At 46.5% G+C, this 22,513-nt stretch overlaps 1 protein-coding gene across 3 annotated transcripts in view; it reads left to right on the top strand.

Annotated features, from left to right (window-relative positions):
* The first annotated feature begins 367 nt into the window (after positions 1 to 367).
* LOC136639807 (retinol dehydrogenase 8-like) overlaps positions 368 to 22,513 on the top strand; it is a 29,555-nt gene continuing 7,409 nt past the window's right edge. The window contains exons 1-7 of one of the 3 annotated variants that reach the window (XM_066614354.1): positions 368 to 444; positions 2,812 to 2,916; positions 4,043 to 4,204; positions 5,102 to 5,281; positions 6,889 to 6,982; positions 7,944 to 8,127; positions 13,633 to 14,527. In XM_066614354.1, coding sequence (XP_066470451.1) covers positions 2,820 to 2,916; positions 4,043 to 4,204; positions 5,102 to 5,281; positions 6,889 to 6,982; positions 7,944 to 8,127; positions 13,633 to 13,863 — 948 coding nt within the window. In that variant the 5' untranslated portion in view covers positions 368 to 444; positions 2,812 to 2,819 and the 3' untranslated portion in view covers positions 13,864 to 14,527. The other 2 variants (XM_066614355.1, XR_010793733.1) reach the window with 2 other exon arrangements.

The following is a 22,513-nucleotide window of genomic DNA, read 5'->3' as shown; positions in this document are numbered from 1 at the left end:
TTTATTTAATTGTATGGCAAAATGCAGCATCATTATATAAGATTCACAATATATCTATATATCTATGGGCGCAATCCTAACTAACTTTCCAGCACTGACTTGGCTGCAATGCTGCCCCCAAGGTAAGGTAACAAGCATGTCCTTACCTTGAGGTGGCCCTCTCGACTGCCTCCCCACTTATATATATAAACAAGCAAAAAATTTATAAAAACATAGTGGATCAAATCAAACATAAAATTCCATTCTGTGTGACAGCTGAGAGGAGAAACTGGGAGTTTCCCAGGCTGGGGAAGGCGTGGTTCTGGGGAGGAGGACCCTGGGCAGGGCAGCAGGACTACAACGCCCGGCGTCCTCCAGGATGGGGCGGGCTCGTTTGTCCTTTGGCTGCAACTGAATAGAAGGGGGACAAGAAGAGAAGAGGAGACGTTGGAGCAGCAGCAGCAGGTAGCAGAGGCGGGGAGCAGGCAAGAGACTTGCTCTGCAGACCCGGACTCTTTGGAGAGGCTTTGCGCGCGAGTCCATCCCTGGGCTGGAAGGGATCAGGGGCAGGTGGGTGCCTTGTAGGGTGGGCGGCTGCACCAGCCTGCCTCGGGAAGGAGGGCACTAACCTGGCAGCGCGTAGGCTCGTGGCTGCCCATCCATCTAGTCTCTGGCTGCGCCCCACCACCCCTTCTGCGGTGTCCTGCCCTTCTGGGTGTGAATGATGCTCGTGCTCTGGGAAGGGGATCTGTTGCTCCTCTGCTGATGCCCAGCGCGAAATTTCTCCAGGGTGACCCCCCCCAGGGGGGCAGTGATTTCCCGGCCTGTGCTGTCCCATGAGGACACCCTGTAATCCCCCCGTGACGCGACCAGCGGTAATCCCCCCACCTCATGCCCCGCCCCGCCGGCTGGTGCGCTTGGCCAGGGAGTGAGTGACTGGCTTGCAGGGGTGAGCCCAGGGTCGCCGGCTCTTGAGCTTGGCAGAGGCTGCAGTGGAAGCAGTTCTCATCATCACCATGTTCATGCTGAGGAAAGCATCGTCTGCTGTGTTCCTCCTGGCGCCCCTGAAAACTACAGGAGTCCTGCACAAGTAGCAACACCTGTGGGACCCTTTAGTTTGAGTGGGTAAGAAGATCAGGCTTATCGCTAGCTGGGTGGGGGGCTCTATCTGAACTCACTGAGTCTGAGAAACCTCCTTGGTTATGTAGTGTCTGAAACTTGATGTTGACACTAAGGAGTAAGAATATTTTTTTCCCAGCCCTGCTTTCAACCCACTCATCTATTTAATACATTAAGGCTGCAATCCTAACCTCACTTTCCTGGGAGCAAGTTCCATTGGACACAATAGGGCTTACTTCTGAGTAGACCTGGTTAGGCTTGTGCTCTAACTTGAATGTAACATACATAAACTATGGCATGCCTCAAGTAGAGCCAAAGTAGTGTTACCTGTGGAAAACAGGAGTTCAGAGGACTTTCCTGATACCCTGATCCCATGCATGTTGACTCGCAATTGAACATAGTTAAATGGGATTTCCTCCCAAGGAGGTGATACACACAAATCCTGCCTTAGGCTGCAGTCCTAACCACACTTTCCTGAGAACAAAATAGGACTTACTTCTGAGTAGACCTGGTTAGGATTGTGCCCTTAGTGAGTCAAGTAGTGGGCTAAAGGGCAAGCCTGAGGCAGCACGTCAAATGCTGTCCCCCTTACCCAATGATGTGCCCTTCCCTTCCATTCTCCAAAGGAAGAGCAGTGGAGGTAAGCAGGCAGACAGAAGCGGGTGCCCCCCCCCCAATCTGCTACCCGATGTGATTGCTTCAGTTGGACTCATGGATGGGCCAGCTCTGCTGTAGGGCAAGTGAAACACTCACACCCTCAAGTCTTAACCATGGGAGATGGCCATCTCCCATGGACCACCAAAGAGAGCAGAGAATAGACTGCCCACAGCCACAACCATTGAAGTTTCAGCTGTGACTGTGGGGAGGCCATTCTCCATCCTCTCTGACAGTCCATGGGGGAGTGCATGGGAGATGGACCACCAGAGAAGACAGAGACCAGACTCACCATGTGGTCCATGACAATTCCAATTTTTGCCTCAGCGGTCCGTGGGCTTCTAAAGATTGGGAACCACTGTCCTAGACAGAGTGAGGGCATAGTGCCACATTTGGGCCTATCATGGCTCTGACTGGTGTACAGTTGGGCAGGGATATTGGGCCAGCTGTGTAGTCCTAGAAGCATGGAGGTTTAAGTCTCTTTATTCTTTCACCAAGATGTTGATCCTGTGTGGGTTTTTTGCATTCCACTGGTTCACTATTTGATCTGACTATCAGACAGTACTTCTGATGTCACAGGTGGTGGTGAAGTCAGAAGGGGAAAATGTCCCTTCTTTGTGACTGGCTCCCAGTTCTCATCCCCTTAGCTTCCACTCTTGCCCTGCTGCAGTAGTAGCACAATAAACCCCAAAATAGTATTAACTCCTGCTGTTGTTCCTCCTGCCACATATTGCCACATGTCCCTCTTACGCTTCTGCCACGTATTGTTTAGTGCTCAAAGACCTTCCTGTACATTCTCAGTAATCCTAGTAGTAGCCCTGTGAGGTAAGTCAGTATTGTTTTCCTCATGTTTTTAGGTGGGGGGGGGGCTGAGGCTGAGAGGCCTAAGGTCCCCTACTGATATCAAGGCAGAGGCAAGATTTAACTGGGGACTTGCTTGATCACAGCTTGGTGTCTTCACCACTGATGAAAGGATCTCTCTATGAACTATTACACCCTGGCTCTTTCCTCTCTTCTGTGATATTTTATCTGATTATTTTTTTTCCTTTCTTCACTCAGGCAGTAGGATGGCTGTCCGGAATGTATTGGTGACAGGCTGTTCCTCTGGCATTGGGCTGGCCCTGGCTGTGCGTCTGGCCAGGGATGAGCTGAAGCGATTTCGAGGTGAGGGGCTGCCTGGAAACAGAGAAGTTGTGGGGAGAAGCTCATACATCAATCCAGTTCTTCACTCCTGAGTTTGCTGTTGCATGCAGTCCTCTGATTAATTTATACCCAGAGAAGGAGAAGCTTTTCAAGTGCCAAGTTATAATGCAGAAATTATAATTATAAAATTATAATGCAGCAGCTGCATGTTGATAGTGTTCCAAATGTTGCATGTTGACAGGTATAGCTGTAGGAATGGATCTTGAGAGCCTTGGTTGGCAACTAATTTTTAACAAGTGGCCATATTTTGATCTGAGCAAGGGCTGGTGTGGGAGCAGCCCTATTGACTCTGCCCCCTGATTTGCTCCCACATGAGCTACACATCTTGGCTGAAGCAGTCTTCAACTTCCTCCATCCTAGTGTGAATGACAGAGATTTGGTTGGAAATTTCCCTTCATTACATACTTTACATTACATATTTTACATTACATACTTCATTACAAGGCTTACTCCAAGACACAGAAAACTCTTTGTAATTGTTCTGTCTCCATCCATTCTGAATAGCAAATGTTGAGCTGCTGCTAAAACAAGTTGACAATAGCCACTCACCTAGTTGTCTGTGGCAAGTAAGATGCTTGTTTAGGCACCTGAGCAGGAGAGCATTACAAGAGGTGGTTTCTTTGAGACCACACATGTAGCATGGGTATGCATATGCAGGTGAGCTAATTTTTTTAAAAAGTCTTTTAAATTGAATTAAAGTACCTTCTTGCCTTAGGGCAGGGGCTGTTGCTCAGTGCTAGCACACTTCTTTGCATGCTGAAGATCCATCCATTGGCATCTCCTGGTAGATCCTGGAAAGAGAGAGAACAAGAGCCCTGTTGGAAACCATGGGGATCTGCTGCCAGTTAATGTAGATAATGCTGATCTAGATGGACCAGGGGTCTGACTCATCTAGAAGTCAGCCTCTGGTGTTTAGCTCTGTGTACTAGGGAGAAGGCTCTAGCCCAGCTGTGTCTTTCTAGCTGATGTTCTAGTTTACTGACCTAAACTGTGTGTGTGCATGCGCGCATTTGTGTGTCAGGCAGGCTATCCACAGTATAAGTACTTTGACATCATGTAAGCCATCACTCTTAATTTCCCTCTCTAGTTATTGCCACCATGAGGAATTTGGAAAAGAGTCAGGAGCTGCAGAAGCAAGCAGGTCCTGTCTTGGAGAAGACTCTGGACATCAAGGAGCTGGACGTGACCAGTGAGGAGTCAATCCAGCGGTGTGTGGACAGCATCCCTCAGCGCAGGGTAGATGTGCTCGGTAGGAAAGCTGCCACCCCCTTACTACAGGTCCAGAAAATTCCTTTCCACTCCAGGGTCAGAAGTATTTGTTTTGCCACAAACATGGAGCTGTGTTGTACAGTCTGATTTTCTTTCTGTACAGATTGGCCTGGCCATTGCTGGGCCCTGCTAGCATTGGTCACATCACTGCCCTTGCTCTGGGTCAGACATGGATCCGTCTAGTCCAGCATGTCAGTTGCAAGCCCTGGATTAAGCCACTTGGCAGCATATACTGGCAATAGGGCACGAGTTCTAGAGATGAAGCTCACAGCTCTCTTTGTAGGCAGACTGTGGGATTAATGAAGCTGTTCCAATTACTGTGCAGAAGTGCTTGTGTGAGTGTTTGCATGCTGAAAATCCAGGTTCAATCCTTGGCATCTCCTGGTAGATCTTGGAAAGAAGCTCCAAGAGTGTGAGTTTGGGGTTTGTGAAGCTCCACCTTATGGAGAAAGCCTTGTAAACTGGTTGAAAGAAGATGTGATCTATTTTGATCTGTGCTGTTGGTGAAGCAGATAGTTTCCATGCAACTTGCAAAAAATTGTGAACCCTGTAGCCCTAACATTACAAAATGCCAGAGCAATGGCATGAATTGATTAGCAGCTGTGGGCAGTGTGTATCTCTGGGTTACAGTGGAAGCCATGTAATCTTGGGAAGCACCCCGGTCTTCTAGTTGTGCGGGCTACAGTGAAGAGCATTCTTGCAAAGAGGACCAATTTCATCTTTGCTTCTATTTGCTTGAGTTGCCAGCTATTTATGGCAGGTGAATTGTAGATGTAGATGAATTGTAGTTCCACTGATGGATGAGAAAATGCTGTTTTTCAAACATCTTTGGACTATTTCCTGTTCCCTGTCACTAACTCACTGCCTCCCTTTATAGTGAGCAATGCTGGGTTGGGAATGATTGGTCCCGTGGAAAGCCAGAGCATGGCCTCCACGCAGCGTCTTTTTGACATCAACTTCTTTGGCTTGGTGCGTCTTGTAAAGGAAATCCTCCCTGACATGAAGCGTCGACGCCAGGGCCACATCGTAGTGATGAGCAGTGTCTTGGGCTTGCAAGGTGAGATTCTGCCAGGAAGGTAGTATATTGAAGGACTATTGAGTATATTGAGAAGGACTCCAGAGGGAGGAAGATGCACAAGTTACTTTGCTTCCCTTATAATGAGAGAGATTTCTATATTAGGACAGTTCATTTCTTCCTCAAGGAACATATGAAACTGCCTTGTACCGAGCCAGACCATTGACTGGTTCATCTATTCTAGCCCAATATTTATCTGACTCCAAGGACTGCATGCCAAAGGCCTTTCTCTATTCTCCTGAGGTATCTGGAGGAGGATAACTGGAGGTGTCGCAGACTAGGCCCAGGGCCTTCTGTGTATAAAGCATTTGCTCTACTGCTGAGCTTGTGGTCCTCACTCAGATCCCTATCTGCCATTGACCTATTTTTGAATAACTTCCAAAAACCCGTGGTTCGAGCTCCACATAATTTTGAACCTGCCATACTTCCATTTCTGAAACCCCATATTTCTTTACCTTCTAAGGAGAACAGAAATAAATATTTACCAAACAATAACTCCACAATGTGTGTCTAATAATTTGATGACCTGATAGTCTTTATATCATCCTGCACAGTGATGAAGGGGATCCTGTAAATGTTGGTCTATATGTGCTCCATGCATTTGGTCTCTTTTTCATCAGTGTGTGCCACAAACATAAAACAGAAAGTACATCAAGGCCAACTCGCTCATGTGATGTCTCCATCACATGAGCTTTTCCACCCACCCACTTTTCCACCCTTTTCACCCATCCCACCCATCCCACCCATCCACCTATCTATACCCATCTTCCTGGTGCATCCCAGCATGGTGGTACAACACAGTGGAGAATAAGGACATGGCGAGAACACCCCTGCAGAGCAAAGTACTCAAGATAAATTGGGACCACCAAGAAAGAGAAGGGGAGCAAGATCACATACATGACAGGGAAACCTCTACTGGTCACAAGAATGCACCAGCACAGAAACCTAATAAAACTTCATAAAGTTATCCAACAGTTAGCCTAATTGGCTAAAGAGCCTGACAACTACAGAATATAATACACCTCTCATTATGAAAAATTGCTTGTAATTTTCATAGCCATTCATAACTCTTTTCCTTGTAAAGCCCTTTAAACCCCAAAACCTTATCCTCTTTTTTCTGTAATAGCTTTGTAGAGTTCTTTGTAAGATGCTGTTTCTCTTTCAGGTTGAGATCTTTTTAATTGCTGCTCTTCAAAGAAATTGTCCATTTCAGCAATTTCAATTAATCAGTATAATAAATAATGCTAGAATAGTACTTTATGCTAGAAGTACTTGTATGATGTTTTCTCCTGATGGAAAGCATGGTGGAGTGCATGAATTGCCATTTTCTGCCTAGGGTTGCCAACTTTTTCACTGGTTGCTCCTGTGCCTTTAACAGCAGCCTGGCCAGCAAAAAATAAGCAGGTGAAGTTTTGCTCATCACTCTGTCTCCAAGCTTCATCAGCTTAATTTCTGGTTGTCAGAATGTTGTTAAAAGTCAGAGGAGAAGCACTAGTAAGAAACGTGGTAACTCTTCTGACCAGCAGAGTGATGTGTATGTGTGCATGTAGCTAATTTTTTCCTTCCTCTCAACCTCCAATTCTCTACAGGTCTCCTCTTCAATGACATCTATTCTGCTTCCAAATTTGCTGTGGAAGGTTTCTGTGAGAGTCTGGCCCTGCAGGCACTAAAATTTGGGATCAAGTGAGTACTGAGAGGATCAGATTGTCCATGGATTTCACTATCTGCAGATGACAGGGACCCCGTTGAAAAATGTTAAAAATAAAAACCAGTAAGATTGTGTTGTGCCATTTGCAGGGCTCCAGGGCAGTCTTCTGCATTCCTGTAAGCCACTTCTGGGTTGCATCACCCCCTCCCTTGCCTTGCCTCAGAATACTTCATGCAATGCAAGAACAAGAACTAACTTGTATAACTTGGCTTCCTTTTTGTTATACTAGGGACACATTGTAGGGTTTTGCAGTGGGGGGGGGGTATTATAAAAAGATAGGTTTTGTGTGGCTGTTTATGACACCTAAAGGAAATTTTCATCTGTGTTTTTCATTATTGGATAAGAAGGGATATAATTCCCTTTCATGGTTCTGTGCCTAAGAGATTTGGGGTTAAAAGAAGGCAGTGAGGAAGAAGAAATGTGGAGGGGATTAGAGAGCTGAGCTAAGACATTGGAGTGGGGGGGAGAGGCTGGCATCATCAGGAAGGGGGGCAGCATTTGACACACCACCACATCATGAGGCCTTGGGCTAGCCTTGGCAATGGTTGAAAACTGAGGGGCTGACACAAAAATCTTAAAAGTGACTACTATTGAACCAAAATTATCATATGGTTTAAATTTGTGAGCAAGTTTGAGTTTTTCCGTCAGTTAAACTAGCAACACTGGGCCTGCTCATCGCTCTTTCTTACTGGGCCTCATCTCTTATACAGACGACCCTACCATGTTTAAGCTAAGTTGATAGAAACCTCAGAAAGGAGACAGCGACAAGTACTCAAAAACAGAGAATAATTGGTTTTGATGCCAGAGACCAACATGCTGGCTCCTTGCTGGCTGGTGAAGCTGAGAAATTGGGGTCTCTCTCTGCCCAGCAGACCATGGGATTCCACATTGGAGGGTCTTATGTTCCACTTATCCCCTACTCGTTTCCTTCTGCAGCATCAGTTTGATTGAACCTGGGCCAGTGATCACTGAATTTGAGAGGAAGCTCTATGAAGAGGCAGCTGATATGGATCTCTCTGCAGTGGATAAAGAGACACTGGATATATTCCAGGGCTTTTACATGGCCTACTCCAAGGATGTCTTTACTGCATTGGGGCAATCTCCAGAAGAGGTGGCTGAGGTAGGACCTAGCTTTCCTTTTAACCAATGTCAAACCCATAAAAACATAAGATATTCAGCCCTAGAAAAAGTGACTGAGGCCAAATCCCATCCAACTTTCCAGCACCAATGCAGCTGAAATGCAGCCCCAAGGTAGGGGAACAAACATTCCCTTACCTTGAGGAGGCCTCTGTAACTTCCCCCTACCTAATGCCCCATTAGCACAGCTGCATTAGCACTGAAAAGTTGAATAGGATTGGAACCTGAATTGGATAGGATTAGGATAGGATAGGATTGAAAGTTGAATAGGATTGGACCCTGAATGCTAAGCTTCACAGTCGCCCTTTAGTTTATACCAGCAAAAGACCTTTATGTAGAATTGCTAGGCTCAGCTCTTGGAAACCAACTTTTATACTCTATATGTTGACTAGCAAAAGCATTGTCATGTTTGGCAAGTTTGAAAGGGTGGGCGCAGGACAAACGTGACAAGGAGAATTGTCCTACTGGGAAAGAATGAAACACTCTTCTGCCTGATGATTCACCCCACACATGAATATTACAAGGCAAGGCAAACACAGTGTTAGGAATTCCATGTTTGCTTCATAATGGGTAGTTCCATTCTGGCCACATGCAATAAAATGGACATGACATGCCAAAGACACAAGCCCCCTTTTCTTTTTTAAGCAACTGGCTGATTCGTGATGAGAATGCTATTGTTTTTTGTGTGTGTGTGTATAATGCTTTATTTATTTATTACAGATACAGGTAAGGAAAATTGGATAGACTTAGGGCTAGGACTACATAGGTTACACACGAGGGTGGTGGCCATCGATTACAACAAACATTAATCCAAACGAAATTAATAATCAATACAAAAATTATCATATTCTTTAACCCAACTGGTTAATACTTTGTATTGGCAACCTTCAGTCTCGAAAGACAATGGTATCGCGCTCTGAAAGGTGGTTCTGGCACAGCGTCTAGTGTGGCTGAAAAGGCCAATCCGGGAGTGACAATCCCTTCCACACCGGGAGCAAGTGCAGTCTGTCCCTGGTCTGTCTCCCTGGCTATGGGCCTTCCTTCTTTGCCTCTTAGCCTCAGACTGTTGGCAAAGTGTCTCTTCAAACTGGGAAAGGCCATGCTGCACAGCCTGCCTCCAAGCGGGCCGCTCAGAGGCCAGGGTTTCCCACTTGTTGAGGTCCATCCCTAAGGCCTTCAGATCCCTCTTGCAGATGTCCTTGTATCGCAGCTGTGGTCTACCTGTAGGGCGCTTTCCTTGCACGAGTTCTCCATAGAGGAGATCCTTTGGGATCCGGCCATCATCCATTCTCACGACATGACCAAGCCAACGCAGGCGTCTCTGTTTCAGCAGTGAATACATGCTAGGGATTCCAGCACGTTCCAGGACTGTGTTGTTTGGAACTTTGTCCTGCCAGGTGATGCCGAGGATGCGTCGGAGGCAGCGCATGTGGAAAGCGTTCAGTTTCCTCTCCTGTTGTGAGCGAAGAGTCCATGACTCGCTGCAGTACAGAAGTGTACTCAGGACGCAAGCTCTGTAGACCTGGATCTTGGTTTGTTCCGTCAGCTTCTTGTTGGACCAGACTCTCTTTGTGAGTCTGGAAAATGTGGTAGCTGCTTTACCGATGCGCTTGTTTAGCTCGGTATCGAGAGAATGAGTGTCGGAGATCGTTGAGCCAAGGTACACAAAGTCATGGACAACCTCCAGTTCATGCTCAGAAATTGTAATGCAGGGAGGTGAGTCCACATCCTGAACCATGACCTGTGTTTTCTTCAGGCTGATTGTCAGTCCAAAATCTTGGCAGGCCTTGCTAAAACGATCCATGAGCTGCTGGAGATCTTTGGCAGAGTGGGTAGTGACAGCTGCATCGTCGGCAAAGAGGAAGTCACGCAGACATTTCAGCTGGACTTTTGATTTTGCTCTCAGTCTGGAGAGGTTGAAGAGCTTTCCGTCTGATCTGGTCCGGAGATAGATGCCTTCTGTTGCAGTTCCAAAGGCCTGCTTCAGCAGGACAGCGAAGAAGATCCCAAACAAGGTTGGTGCAAGAACACAGCCCTGCTTCACGCCGCTTCGGATGTCAAAAGGGTCTGATGTGGAGCCATCGAAGACAACAGTGCCCTTCATGTCCTTGTGGAAAGATCTGATGATGCTGAGGAGCCTGGGTGGACATCCAATCTTGGGGAGAATCTTGAAGAGGCCGTCTCTGCTGACCAGGTCAAAAGCCTTTGTGAGATCTATGAAGGCTATAAAGAGTGGCTGTCGTTGTTCCCTGCATTTCTCCTGCAGTTGTCTAAGGGAGAATACCATATCAGTGGTGGACCTGTTGGCTCGGAATCCGCACTGTGATTCTGGATAAACGCTCTCTGCAAGTACCTGGAGCCTCTTTAGTACAACTCGGGCAAACAGCTTTCCTACAACGCTAAGGAGAGAGATGCCGCGGTAGTTGTTGCAGTCACCCCTGTCACCTTTGTTCTTGTACAGCGTGATGATGTTTGCATCCCTCATGTCTTGAGGTACTCCACCTTCTCTCCAGCAGAGACAGAGGATTTCATGCAGTTCAGTGACGATGATCTCTTTGCAGCATTTTAGGACTTCAGCAGGGATGCTGTCTTTTCCAGGTGCCTTGCCAAAGGCAAGGGAGTCCAGGGCCACGTGAAGTTCTTCTAGGGTTGGTTCACTGTCAAGCTCTTCCAGCACAGGCAGGCACTCAATGTTGTTCAGTGCTTCTTCGGTGACTACATTTTCTCTGGAATATAGCTCAGAGTAGTGCTGCACCCAGCGTTCCATCTGCTGCGCCCGATCCTGGATGACCTCGCCTGTGGCAGACTTCAGAGGGGCAATTTTCTTCTGTGTTGGACCTAGGGCCTGCTTGATACCATCATACATCCCCTTGATGTTGCCCGTGTCAGCTGCTATCTGTATCTTGGAACAGAGCTGGAGCCAGTAGTCGTTAGCACATCTCCTGGCAGTCTGTTGGACTTTGCTGCGAGCAGTTCGGAGGACCTTCAGGTTGTGCTCACTGGGACAGGCCTTGTATGCTGCTTGAGCTCTCCTCTTTTCCTCAATGACTGGTGTCAACTCCTCAGAGTGGGCTTCAAACCAGTCTGCCGCCTTGTTGGTCTTCTTGCCGAATATGGACAAGGTGGTGTTGTAAACGGTATTCTTGAAATGTTCCCATCTGTTGGATGCGTTTGCGTCAGCCGGGCCTGGAAGAGATTCCTCAAGCGCTTGTGCAAATTCCTCCACTTTTCTCTGATCCCGGGTCTTGCTGGTATCAATGCGAGGTCTTCCTTCCTTTTTCGTGTGATACAGTCGCTTTGTTTGCAGTTTCACTCTGCTGCACACCAGGGAGTGGTCAGTGTCGCAGGCAGCACCATGATAACTGCGTGTGATCTTGATGCTGGGAAGGCTGGAGCGTCTGGTGAGGATCAGGTCGAGCTGGTGCCAGTGCTTTGATCTTGGATGTCTCCAGGAGACTCTATGTTGGGGCTTTGTGTTGAAGAACGTGTTGCTGACACAGAGACCGTGATGACAGCAAAACTCTAGCAGGCGTTGGCCATTTTCGTTCATCCTCCCAGTGCCAAACTGACCTAAGCAAGTGGGCCATGAACTGTTATCGGCACCAACTCTAGCATTGAAATCGCCGAGGATGAACAATGGCTCTTTTACAGGGATTTTCTTGACAGTGGTGGCCAGGTCATCATAGAATTTGTCTTTGGCTTCTGCTGGAGACGACAGAGTCGGTGCATAAGCACTGATGAGAGTGATAGGTCCTGCTGATGACTGGAGCTGCAGGGACAAAATTCTTTCACTTCCCACAGTAGGTGGGATGATGGATTTCAGCAGGGTATTTCTGACCGCAAAGCCAACGCCATGTTCCCTGGTTTCGTTTGGTGGTTTTCCCTGCCAGAAAAATGAGAAATTTCTCTCCTTGACAGATCCGGAATCTGGCAGCCTAGTCTCTTGAAGGGCGACAATGTCCATCTGCAGTCTGCTCAGCTCCATGTCGATGACAGCTGTTTTGCGTGCGTCGTCTATTTCTTGCAGGTCATCAGAGAAGCCAGGTGTCATTGTCCTAACGTTCCAGGTGCCCAGCTTTAGGGCAGTAGTTTTCTGTTTTCTGTTGCATGGTGCAGAGTTGTCGATCCGCTTGTCGGTTTTCACCCTAAACCCCACGCACCCCATGAGGTTAACGGACCGTGGCGAGGCAACACCTTACTGGCTGGGGACTGCCCAGCTTAAGGCGGGCGGTAGCCTTAAGTTAAGTTAAAGTTAATACTTTAACACTCCATATTTTTCCTCTAACCTTATCTATCCCATCATAAAAAAAACACTTCAAACTTTTACTTATACACTCTTCTTACCACTAAACTAGTCTCTAAAATAAAATCTTTCTTATCTGATTCTTAATTTCTAATATGACATCTAAAAAAGAAGTCTCCGATTACCATGGTATTACCTCCTTCAATATCTCTTATAACATGTTATACATCATTTTCCATAACTATCTAATCAAAAAAGGCTTCAAATTTTTACTTATAGACTCTTCTTACCACTAAACTAACCTCTAAAATACAATCTCTTATCTGATTCTTAATTTCTAATATCACACCTAAAAACAAATATCTCCAATTACAATAATATTATACTTCGCTTATCCACTACATATTTATTAACCCAAAATACAGGTTTAATATTTTCTCCAAAATAAATTGACATCTATAATTTTATCTACCTTCTTTTTTATAAAATAACCCTTTTATTTGTCTTAATACCACTATATTTTACACAATACTTATATTCCAAAATTGCAGTTCCATCTATTTTATTTCATATATTTACCACTTTAATTTTCACGATACTTATATTCCAAATTCCCTTTTCATCCACTTTAATCTAATTAATAAAATATTTATCTTAATACCACTTAATTTCCGCAATATTTATATTTCAAATTTTCATTTGCATCTATTTTAATTTAATATGTTCAAAAAATAAATAAATTCTATTTATTATTCAACCATTTCGCCCTTCTTCTTATTGTTTACTTTGTACTCTATCTTATTGGTGTTCCCTCTTAGTCCTCCTACTGGTTCTTCCACTTCTTCTTTTTCTTCTTTTTCTTCTTAAGTCCCCCCCTCTGTTTTTCTTTCTTTTTTCATTCTGTTATTCTTGAATTCAATCCATAAATTCTTCCTCTTCTTGAGACAGCTTGCTCTCTGAACATTTCGTCTTTTTTCTTCCTTAAGATTCCCGAGAATGCTATTGTTTTAGCATTCTAAAACAATACTATTGTTTTAGTAACTCCAATTAAAAGTTCATAGAATATGTTTTAACCCTTTTTTCTTTTGCCATTGAATCTTGACTGTATGCAAGAGTAAGCCCTAAACATCTCCCTGTGAATGTTGTCTAGGTTGACATCAGAATCTGAACTGATGCTTCTGCTGCATACTACAGTGATGGCTTCAGGATGTCTAATTTTGTGCTTTGTGCTTTTTCTTTTGGCAGCATGCTGCAAAAGTGATAACCTCAGAGAAGCCTGCCTTTCGGTATCAGACCAACAGCCTCTACACACCCATCACCACTCTCAAACATGCTGACCCCAGTGGGAATCTGCCCCTCAATGCCTTCCACCAGATGATCTTCCAACATGATAGGCTCTTCAAAGCCAGCCTCAGCCTCCTCAAAATGCTCCAGTGGAGGAAGAGGCGGGACCTGGACTATAACAAGAACCCTTGAGAAGTGGCTGCGCCACCTCGGAGCCTTTTGCTCCCTGGGTAGGACATAGCCAACCTGCAGGCTTCCTAGATAGTTTAGCATTGAGTCTAGTCCTGAATGCAATGCTGCATATACACTCTGTACACAGAGGCAGCCCTATCGATTGGCGGTGAGGCAGCAGTTTCTGGATGTCTTTCGTGATGGCAAAGTGAGAGATGGCTAGATCTAATCTATGGGACACAATCTGCTGGGAAGGCCATGTTCTTCCATAGCTTCCTTTTGTTCCAATCAGTTTTTAGTGGATTGCGCTCTGTGTATGTTAATTACTGAGAGGAGATGCCGTTTGTCTTGGGCTGGTCCTGAGAAATTATAGGCTCCTGCTTGTGTTCCAGCAGCTGGGGGAGAGGGGGTAAGCAAACCTAATCCTCTGCCAACATACTGTCTGGGACCTGCCTTAGCACCCTTTCCTTTCTGAACCTTTTAGGAATCTCATTATCAAAAGCCACATAAAAGGTCATCTGATCTAACCCAGAAAAGTAGAAATGCTTTGTTGGATTATTGTTTACACAGCTTTCATGAGGTTGAATTTAAGGATGGAAAAGAGAGAGGGAAATTTGCAAAGCACCAATATCAGGCATTCATTGCTCTAGTTACCACCTCCTACCTGCAATGTGTTCACCTACCTAGGGCGCAAACCTAACCCCTTAAGTCAGTGCTTTCCAGCTTTGTCAGCTGCTTTCCAGCTGAAAGCTTTGTCAGTGCTTTCCAGCTTTGTCCAGCTATGTCAGTGCTTTCCAGTGCACTGACATAAGGGCAATGCAGCTCTGAGACAAGGGAACAAACATTCCCTTACTTTGAGGAGGCCTCCGTGAGTGACACCCAACTGCAGGATGCAGCACACGTCCCATTGGCACCGCTATGCTAGTACTGGAAAGTACTGACATAAGGGGTTAGGATTGTGCCCCAAGAGACTTATCAAGTGTTCTACATGCTCTATTATTTAAGTAGAAAAAGAAATGCATATAAATGAGATCACTATAAATACCACCTCCATTTACACATGGTCAGATATCACGAAACCTACTGCAGAATGTGACACGTGATCCAGTGATCAACAAATCTGTTCTCCATGAAATTATATCTTTATAGTAAGGTTAGATGTGTTCTACACACAATGCAGAATGAGGTGGCCGTGTTCTGGGCTATTCTATAGCAGTCTGCAAGTTATAGGTAGAGGTGTTTGTTTCTGGTGAGTAAGATAGGGTTATAGCCAAGTCTTAATGAACACAATGGGCTTTCCTGTGAGTAAGATAAATATCACTGTTTCCAAACACCTCTAGCTATAGATGTCATATGTAAAGAAGGTTCATCAGTTCACACACAGGGATGATTCAACAAACTGCCTCCTGATGCAATTAAAGAGAATGCCCTCAATACCCTCATATGAGAGGGGAGGAGGCACATCATGTGCATTGTGAATATGCACATCCTTTATTGAATGGGTGTACCTTGTGTACCTTGGCTCAATTATCTCCGACACTCTTTCTCTCGATACTGAGCTAAACAAGCGCATTGGTAAAGCAGCTACCACGTTTTCCAGACTCACAAAGAGAGTCTGGTCCAACAAGAAGCTGAAGATCCAGGTCTACACAGCTTGTGTCCTGAGTACACTTCTGTACTGCAGCGAGTCATGGACTCTCCGCTCACAACAGGAGAGGAAACTGAACGCTTTCCACATGCGCTGCCTCCAACGTATCCTCGGCATCACCTGGCAGGACAAAGTTCCAAACAACACAGTCCTGGAACGTGCTGGAATCCCTAGCATGTACGCACTGCTGAAATAGAGACGCCTGCGTTGGCTCGGTCATGTCATGAGAATGGATGATGGCTGGATCCCAAAGGATCTCCTCTATGGAGAACTCGTGCAAGGAAAGCGCCCTACAGGTAGACCACAGCTGCAATACAAGGACATCTGCAAGAGGGATCTGAAGGCCTTAGGGATGGACCTCAACAAGTGGGAAACCCTGGCCTCTGAGCGGCCCGCTTGGAGGCAGGCTGTGCAGCATGGCCTTTCCCAGTTTGAAGAGACACTTGGCCAACAGTCTGAGGCAAAGAGGCAAAGAAGGAAGGCCCATAGCCAGGGAGACAGACCAGGGACAGACTGCATTTGCTCCCGGTGTGGAAGGGATTGTCACTCCCGAATCGGCCTTTTCAGCCACACTAGATGCTGTTCCAGAACCACCATTCAGAGCGCGATACCATAGTCTTTCGAGACTGAAGGTTCCAACATACTGAATGGGTTGGTGGGTGGGATAATATTGCCTAAACTAGCAGTTCTCAAACTTTCCATTGCTGCAACCTGCCTCATCCTCATAGCAAGTTGTGGTGCTGCTGGCCAGAATAACTTATCAGGAACCCCAGATTTGAACAAAGTTGCTTTTGGGAACTTCTGCGGGCCATTTGGAAGCCCGCAGAGGCCAACAGAGTTGGTTACAGGCCTGGCACAACCCAGAAGAGGCGTCTGGGGGCTTCTGATAAGTCATTCCAGCCTGCAGTGTTGCTGGGCCAGCTTCTGGAATGGCTCCTATTTGGAACCAAGCTGGCACAAGGGTAGGCACGAGGTCCCAACTTGTAACCACTACATATGGGCTCACAATTCACACTTTGGGAAATGCTGACCTAAACTCACCTCTTGTCTAGCACCTCAATCTGCATAATGTGCAGATTGGCTCTCAGATTTATTTTTTCCTAAAGCAGGTATTCAGCTGGTTTCTGATTCCCTACCTGAATGAATCCTGCTGTCTGAGAATTCTTCTGAAAATGTCTATCAAACACTGATCCTCTCAAATTCTGGCAGCTCTTAAGTAACTCTGAAAACTAAGAAGTGGCCTTGAGGATATGCTCACTGAAGCAGTTCTTGAGTCTGAAAAAGGGAATGGGTGGCAATTTTTGTTACACTTTTTCCATCCTCCACCATAGGATGCTTGAACTCAGTCCCCAGATTTCACCAGAAGCCTAAGCTACTACTAAAAGATGTCACAGTTTCAGAGTGAGATTTGTAGATTTGGACTCTTCTGCAGATTTCCCCCCAAAGCAATTCCTATGTCTGTTCTAATGAATGTGTCCCTCACATGAAGAAAATATTGGGGCAAAACTCTGCACTGGGCTGTCCTAGCACCCTCTGATGGCTCATCAGGTGCTGCTACTGCCATTGAGGCTTTAGGGGTCAATCTGACCAGAAGAGGTCAACCCTCAGCCCTTGGCTGATCGCTCCAACCATCGCAGCCAATGCTGTCAAGGTGGGAAGAGATATGGAGGATGGGCAGATATGGAGGCAGGAAACCACTTCTTGATTTTGTAAACATTTTTGGACTTTGCCAAAGCAGGAACTGAATTTCAGAAAGAAAGGGAGATATGGGGTGAGGGGGAAGAGAGCAGAGGAGAGGGTAAGTGCAGAGAAGTGCAACAAGCAGATGGATGTGCTGACAAGCAAACCAAGAAGCTAGGTGGGCAGTGGGAACTTTAAAAATAGTTGCTATCTGAGAGGATTTTGGTAGTCGTGCATAGGACTCTAGAGTGCACAGCCCAAACTGAATGGTCACTTGGCACAGCAGGATGACTTGAGCTAGTTTTGATGTAGTAGGTATTATTTAGTATTGTTTAAAAACATTTCTATCCTATGTGTCTGTCTATAGAGTGCACTTAAAGTGGGACATACACAGACTAGACATGCACTAGTGCAGGGGTCGGCAACCTGCGGCTCTAGAGCTCTTTCAGCTGTCTGCTGCGGCTCCTCCTGGAGAAAGAGGCAAAGGGGGTAACAGGAGGCACCTGTGTTGGGAGGGCAGGCTGCTTCCCTCCGCCCCCTGAGCTTGCTGCCCTCCTCTCCCTTCACCCCCACCTGCCCTGCATTGGTTTCCCTTTTCAATTTTGCCCGCTCTGCAGGCTTAAGCTCCCTGTTTTTCCCTTCCCCAACTCTCCAGCAGGCTCAGCCAATCAGCATCCAGCAGGTTCCTGGCTTTTTCTGTTGGAATGGCTCAGGGTCCTTCACTGGCTGACCACCAGCCAATCCTGAGCTGCCCTCCTCCTCAGCCATTGCAAGCCCTTGCAGCCCGCCTTTCCCTGAGCAGGTCCCCACTCAGTGCAAGGAGAGGCTTTTCCTCCACAGCAGAGGAGACATCCTGTGTGTCTACTCAGTAGTAAGCCCCATTACAGTGGATGAAGCTTGCTCCCAGGAAAGGGTGCCTGGGATTGCAGCCGTGGAGCCTGCTCCTATGCGTGTCTACTCAGTTGTAAGCCCCATTACATCAGATGAGGCTTACTCCCAGGAAAGGGTGCCTGGGATGGCAGCCTTGGCACCTGCTCCTATGTGCCTACTCAGTTGTAAGCCCCATTACAGAGGATGAAGCTTACTCCCAGGAAAGGGTGCCTGGGATGGCAGCCTTGAAGCCTGCTCAAGGCCAAGCGCAAGGACAGGTGAGTGGGAGCCCGCGCACTGTTCCAGAGTAAGCCCCGATGTAGTCCCTGGGCTACTCCCAGGAAGGTGTGGAGGGCTGTATCCTCAGCCTCCTCCTGTGCAGGTCTACTCACAAGTAAGCCCCGCTGTAGTCAGTGGGGCTTCCTCCCAGGAAGGTGTGGAGGGCTGCAGCCTCAGCCCCCTCCTATGCAGGTCTACTCACAAGTAGTCAGTGAGGCTTCCTCCCAGGAAAGTGTGGAGAGGACTGCAGCCTGAGAGCTCCAACCAACTTGTCTGCTCAGAAGTCCCATTGTAGCCAATGGGGCTTACTCCCAGGATAGTGTGGAGAGGGTTGCAGCCTGAGTGAGGGCAGGCAGGCAGGCAGGGCAGAAGCTGGCCTGTGGTTGCCCCCGTCCCCAGCTCTGGCTTCTTCTCTGGAGTCTGTGTCCTTTTTTCCTTCCAGCAGGGTGCCTCTGGAAGGTGGGGGGAGTTCTTTAGTATCCATGTAAGATAAGCAGATGTCATAACAGCCATATGTATTGGAATCCTGGAAGATCTGGTGAGGAGGTAGATGTGGTGTCAGCAGTGGCCCCTTTAAGGGTAAGGCCTGGGCATCCAGCAGAGTGTGCTGCACAGCTGCAGCTACTTGAAGGCAATAGGGCCCTCAGGGATATAATGAACACCTGAGGCAGGAAGGGGGTGTGGGTTGGAGAAGGAATGCAGGTAGGAGAGGAGACTGACTGGGCTTATTGACTTTGACACTCTGACTGATTTGACTGACTGACTTTGGAATCTGACCTTGGACTGTGACTTGGCTTATTGACTTTGGACTCTGCCCTGGATTCTCTGACTGTGACTAATGGACTTCTGGAGACACTGGAGTTTGGTGTGTGGCTGCTGTGCTCAAGACCTGCTGAGGACCCAGGGTCTGCTGTAGTGGTGGGAGGCTGCTGGCAGGAGAGAGGACCTCTGCAGGTTGAACAGGCGAGCTACCCTGGAGGTGGGGTCCAGCAAGACTGCAGGGCAGAACCAGGGTCATTTGTTGGGGGAAAGAAGGGGAGCTAATTTGCTTAAAGTGGGCCTAATTCTCCAGGCAGAGAATGGCCTTGGAATCAGGCAAAACACCATAGAGGACTAGGCGTCTGAAAACACAGGACAAGAATGTATGACAAAACTAACTAAAAGCTACAAGAGGGGGCTATATTATAAAAATGGGACCTATAAGAGCATAAAGGTGAAAAAAAAACTATATATGCAGTATTATCTTCATTTTAGATGTCAAAAGGGTTTTGTGGCTCCTGAGGTTTTTTTTCCTCTGTAAAATGGGTCCAAATGGCTCTTTGAGTGTTTAAGGTTGCCGACCCCTGCACTAGTGTATCAACAGAGGCACAGAGCAGCAGCAGAAAACCACCAGAACATTTTCATCATTGCTTGCTTAAACAGCAGTGGCTTGACCTGGTGCCTAAACACAGGCAAGCACCAGATGAGTCTCCCAGGGCAATGACTGAAAGCCAGGGTGCTGCTACCCCAGCACCTTTTCTCCTATATCACATTCTCATATATCTTATAGAATAAACATTTTCTGATATATCTACCCATCATGCTTCAGATAGCAGCAGGACACAGAGTAAGGCTTCTCAAGGATCTCAGTATGGGGTAGATTCATATGGAAAGAGATATTTCAGGAGAAAGTATTTCAGCCCTGACCTGCAGTTCATAGAGTGACCCTGGGCAAGCCACTATCAGCCTCCCGTCTTTATTGTGAACATTCATGTTGAAAAGTGGTAGATAAATAATAATATTGTGAGGCAAAATTGAGGAAAGCCATGTATGATAGTCTGAGCTCCTCAGTGGAAGACTGAGATTAAAATATAACAAGGTTGTCTGAAGAAGGCCCTTTCTTTTCTATATCCCTCTTTTGAGCTTCTTACCTCATTAGCCCTTTCACTGTGGATACAGTAGGAATTGTAACTCATTGGGACCTGGACCAAGTAGATAATCTAGGTTTAACTATTCTGGAGAAAAATTGTGTATGTGTGAGATTTTTTACCAAATCCAAAAGGACTTCCAGTGTATGGATATGGAATGGTTTTGGTGAGAAGGTGATTTAGTTTTGCACATTACACCATTCAGTAGTCTGTTAAATAAATACTTCTGTACAGGAACTGAGTGCTTTGATATCTATTTGGTTACCCTAGTGTTTTGTTTTGTTTTTTAATGTAGTGAGGAGAAATGGCTTATAAAACTAAGACTTCAGGATGGGGAACAAAGTGGGGGGATGTCTACAAGCACAAAGGCCTTGGAGACAAGATCTAGAAACACCATCAGAGTAGCAGGGTTTAAGGTGAGATTCCCAACCTAATTGCTGGTTTGCTGCAGCTCAATCTGAGGTTGCTCACTCTTTTATAGCAGCTGGCAGCTATTGCTGAGTTACTTAGAAAATACTTGATAGATACAGAGAGTTAGGAATGGGAGACCTGACTTAGAATTTCCCACTTGGTCATTAACCCATTTCTTCCCAGCCCACATTTGATCCCTGTTGCAGATGTGCAGTGTTAATAAGACCTTGAGCAGAGAGACTGATCAGGACATCTGATCAGGACATGATCAGAGAAACTGTTACAGTATGTGCCCCATACAGTAAGGCAATTTGGTGGCTGGATAAGGCAGGCCTACCAGACTACTGCTGTGTGTAAGCAAATATAAGCATACCTGTCAGACAATGGGGCAAGGACCAATCAGGGCAAAGTGCTGAGTCATTGCACAGAACAAGGAGAGATGGGAAAAGCTAATGCAATCCCCATCCAGGATTGTATTACATTGCAATGACATTCCTCAGTGATGAGGTCATGGCCTTTTCCATTGGCTGACAGGAGTATAAATGTCCAACAAGCACACTCCACTGTGTGAGTTGCTGCATGAATCTCTGCTGGACTGATACCTGATTTGCTGACTATTTGAACTGTTTGCTAGACTGTCTCTGCTTGCCGATTTCTGGAACTGCCTTCTACTTGTAAATACTGCCTGTAAATAGACTCTGGTGCTGGTACTTCCCTGGGTCTTGTCTCCTTTTTTTGGTGTTCTTCCCCGTGCTCTGAGCACCACACACTGCAGCTGCCAGTTTGCGCTTCTGCTATCTCTGTGTTTTGCCCATTATCTCTAACATTATCTCTTGTGACTGGCTCAAAGTCAACCAAAGAGCTGAATAGCTACATGGGAGAGCTGATGTTGCCAATCCCTCATGGTGCACCTGTTCACCTTATGTACATGGCTGGAAGCAGAAAAGGTGGGTATATTTTATCATGCAATGAGAACTGGCAACTTATTGTAGGTGGAGCTCAGAACCTTTCAAAGATAGGTTTCAAAGAACTATCTAAAAGGGTTTGAATGGTTATCACTGAAAGGTTTGAACCTTAAGTTATTATTTTAAAATTATTCTTGTCATATAATACCATCTCTGTACATAGCAGAGAGATGTGGAGATGAGAGCAGAGAGAGCCAGGAGATGTGCTAACGACTACTGGCTTCAGCTCTGCTCCCAGATACAGATAGCAGCTGACACAGGCAACATCAAGGGGATGTATGATGGTATCAAGCAGGCCCTAGGTCCAACACAGAAGAAAATTGCCCCTCTGAAGTCTGCCACAGGCGAGGTCATCCAGGATCGGGCGCAGCAGATGGAACACTGGGTGCAGCACTACTCTGAGCTATATTCCAGAGAAAATGTAGTCACTGAAGAAGCGCTGAACAACATTGAGTGCCTGCCTTTGCTGGAGGAGCTTGACAGTGAACCAACCCTAGAAGAACTTCACGTGGCCCTGGACTCCCTTGCCTTTGGCAAGGCACCTGGAAAAGACAGCATCCCTGCTGAAGTCCTAAAGTGCTGCAAAGAGATAATTGCTACTGAGCTGCATGAAATCCTCTGTCTCTGCTGGAGAGAAGGTGAAGTACCTCAAGACATGAGGGATGCAAACATCATCACGCTGTACAAGAACAAAGGTGACAGGGGTGACTGCGACAACTACCGTGGCATCTCTCTCCTTAGCTTTGTAGGAAAGTTCTTTGCCCGAGTTGCACTAAAGAGGCTCCAGGTACTTGCAGAGAGCGTTTATCCAGAATCACAGTGCGGATTCCGAGCCAGCAGGTCCACCACTGATATGGTATTCTCCCTTAGACAACTGCAGGAGAAATGCAGGGAACAACGACAGCCACTCT

Source organism: Tiliqua scincoides, chromosome 2 (genome assembly GCF_035046505.1).
Source record: "Tiliqua scincoides isolate rTilSci1 chromosome 2, rTilSci1.hap2, whole genome shotgun sequence".
Classification (NCBI taxonomy): Eukaryota; Metazoa; Chordata; class Lepidosauria; order Squamata; family Scincidae; genus Tiliqua; species Tiliqua scincoides.
Note: the sequence above shows the minus strand (reverse complement) of the source record. Positions and strands in the feature narration are given on the sequence as shown.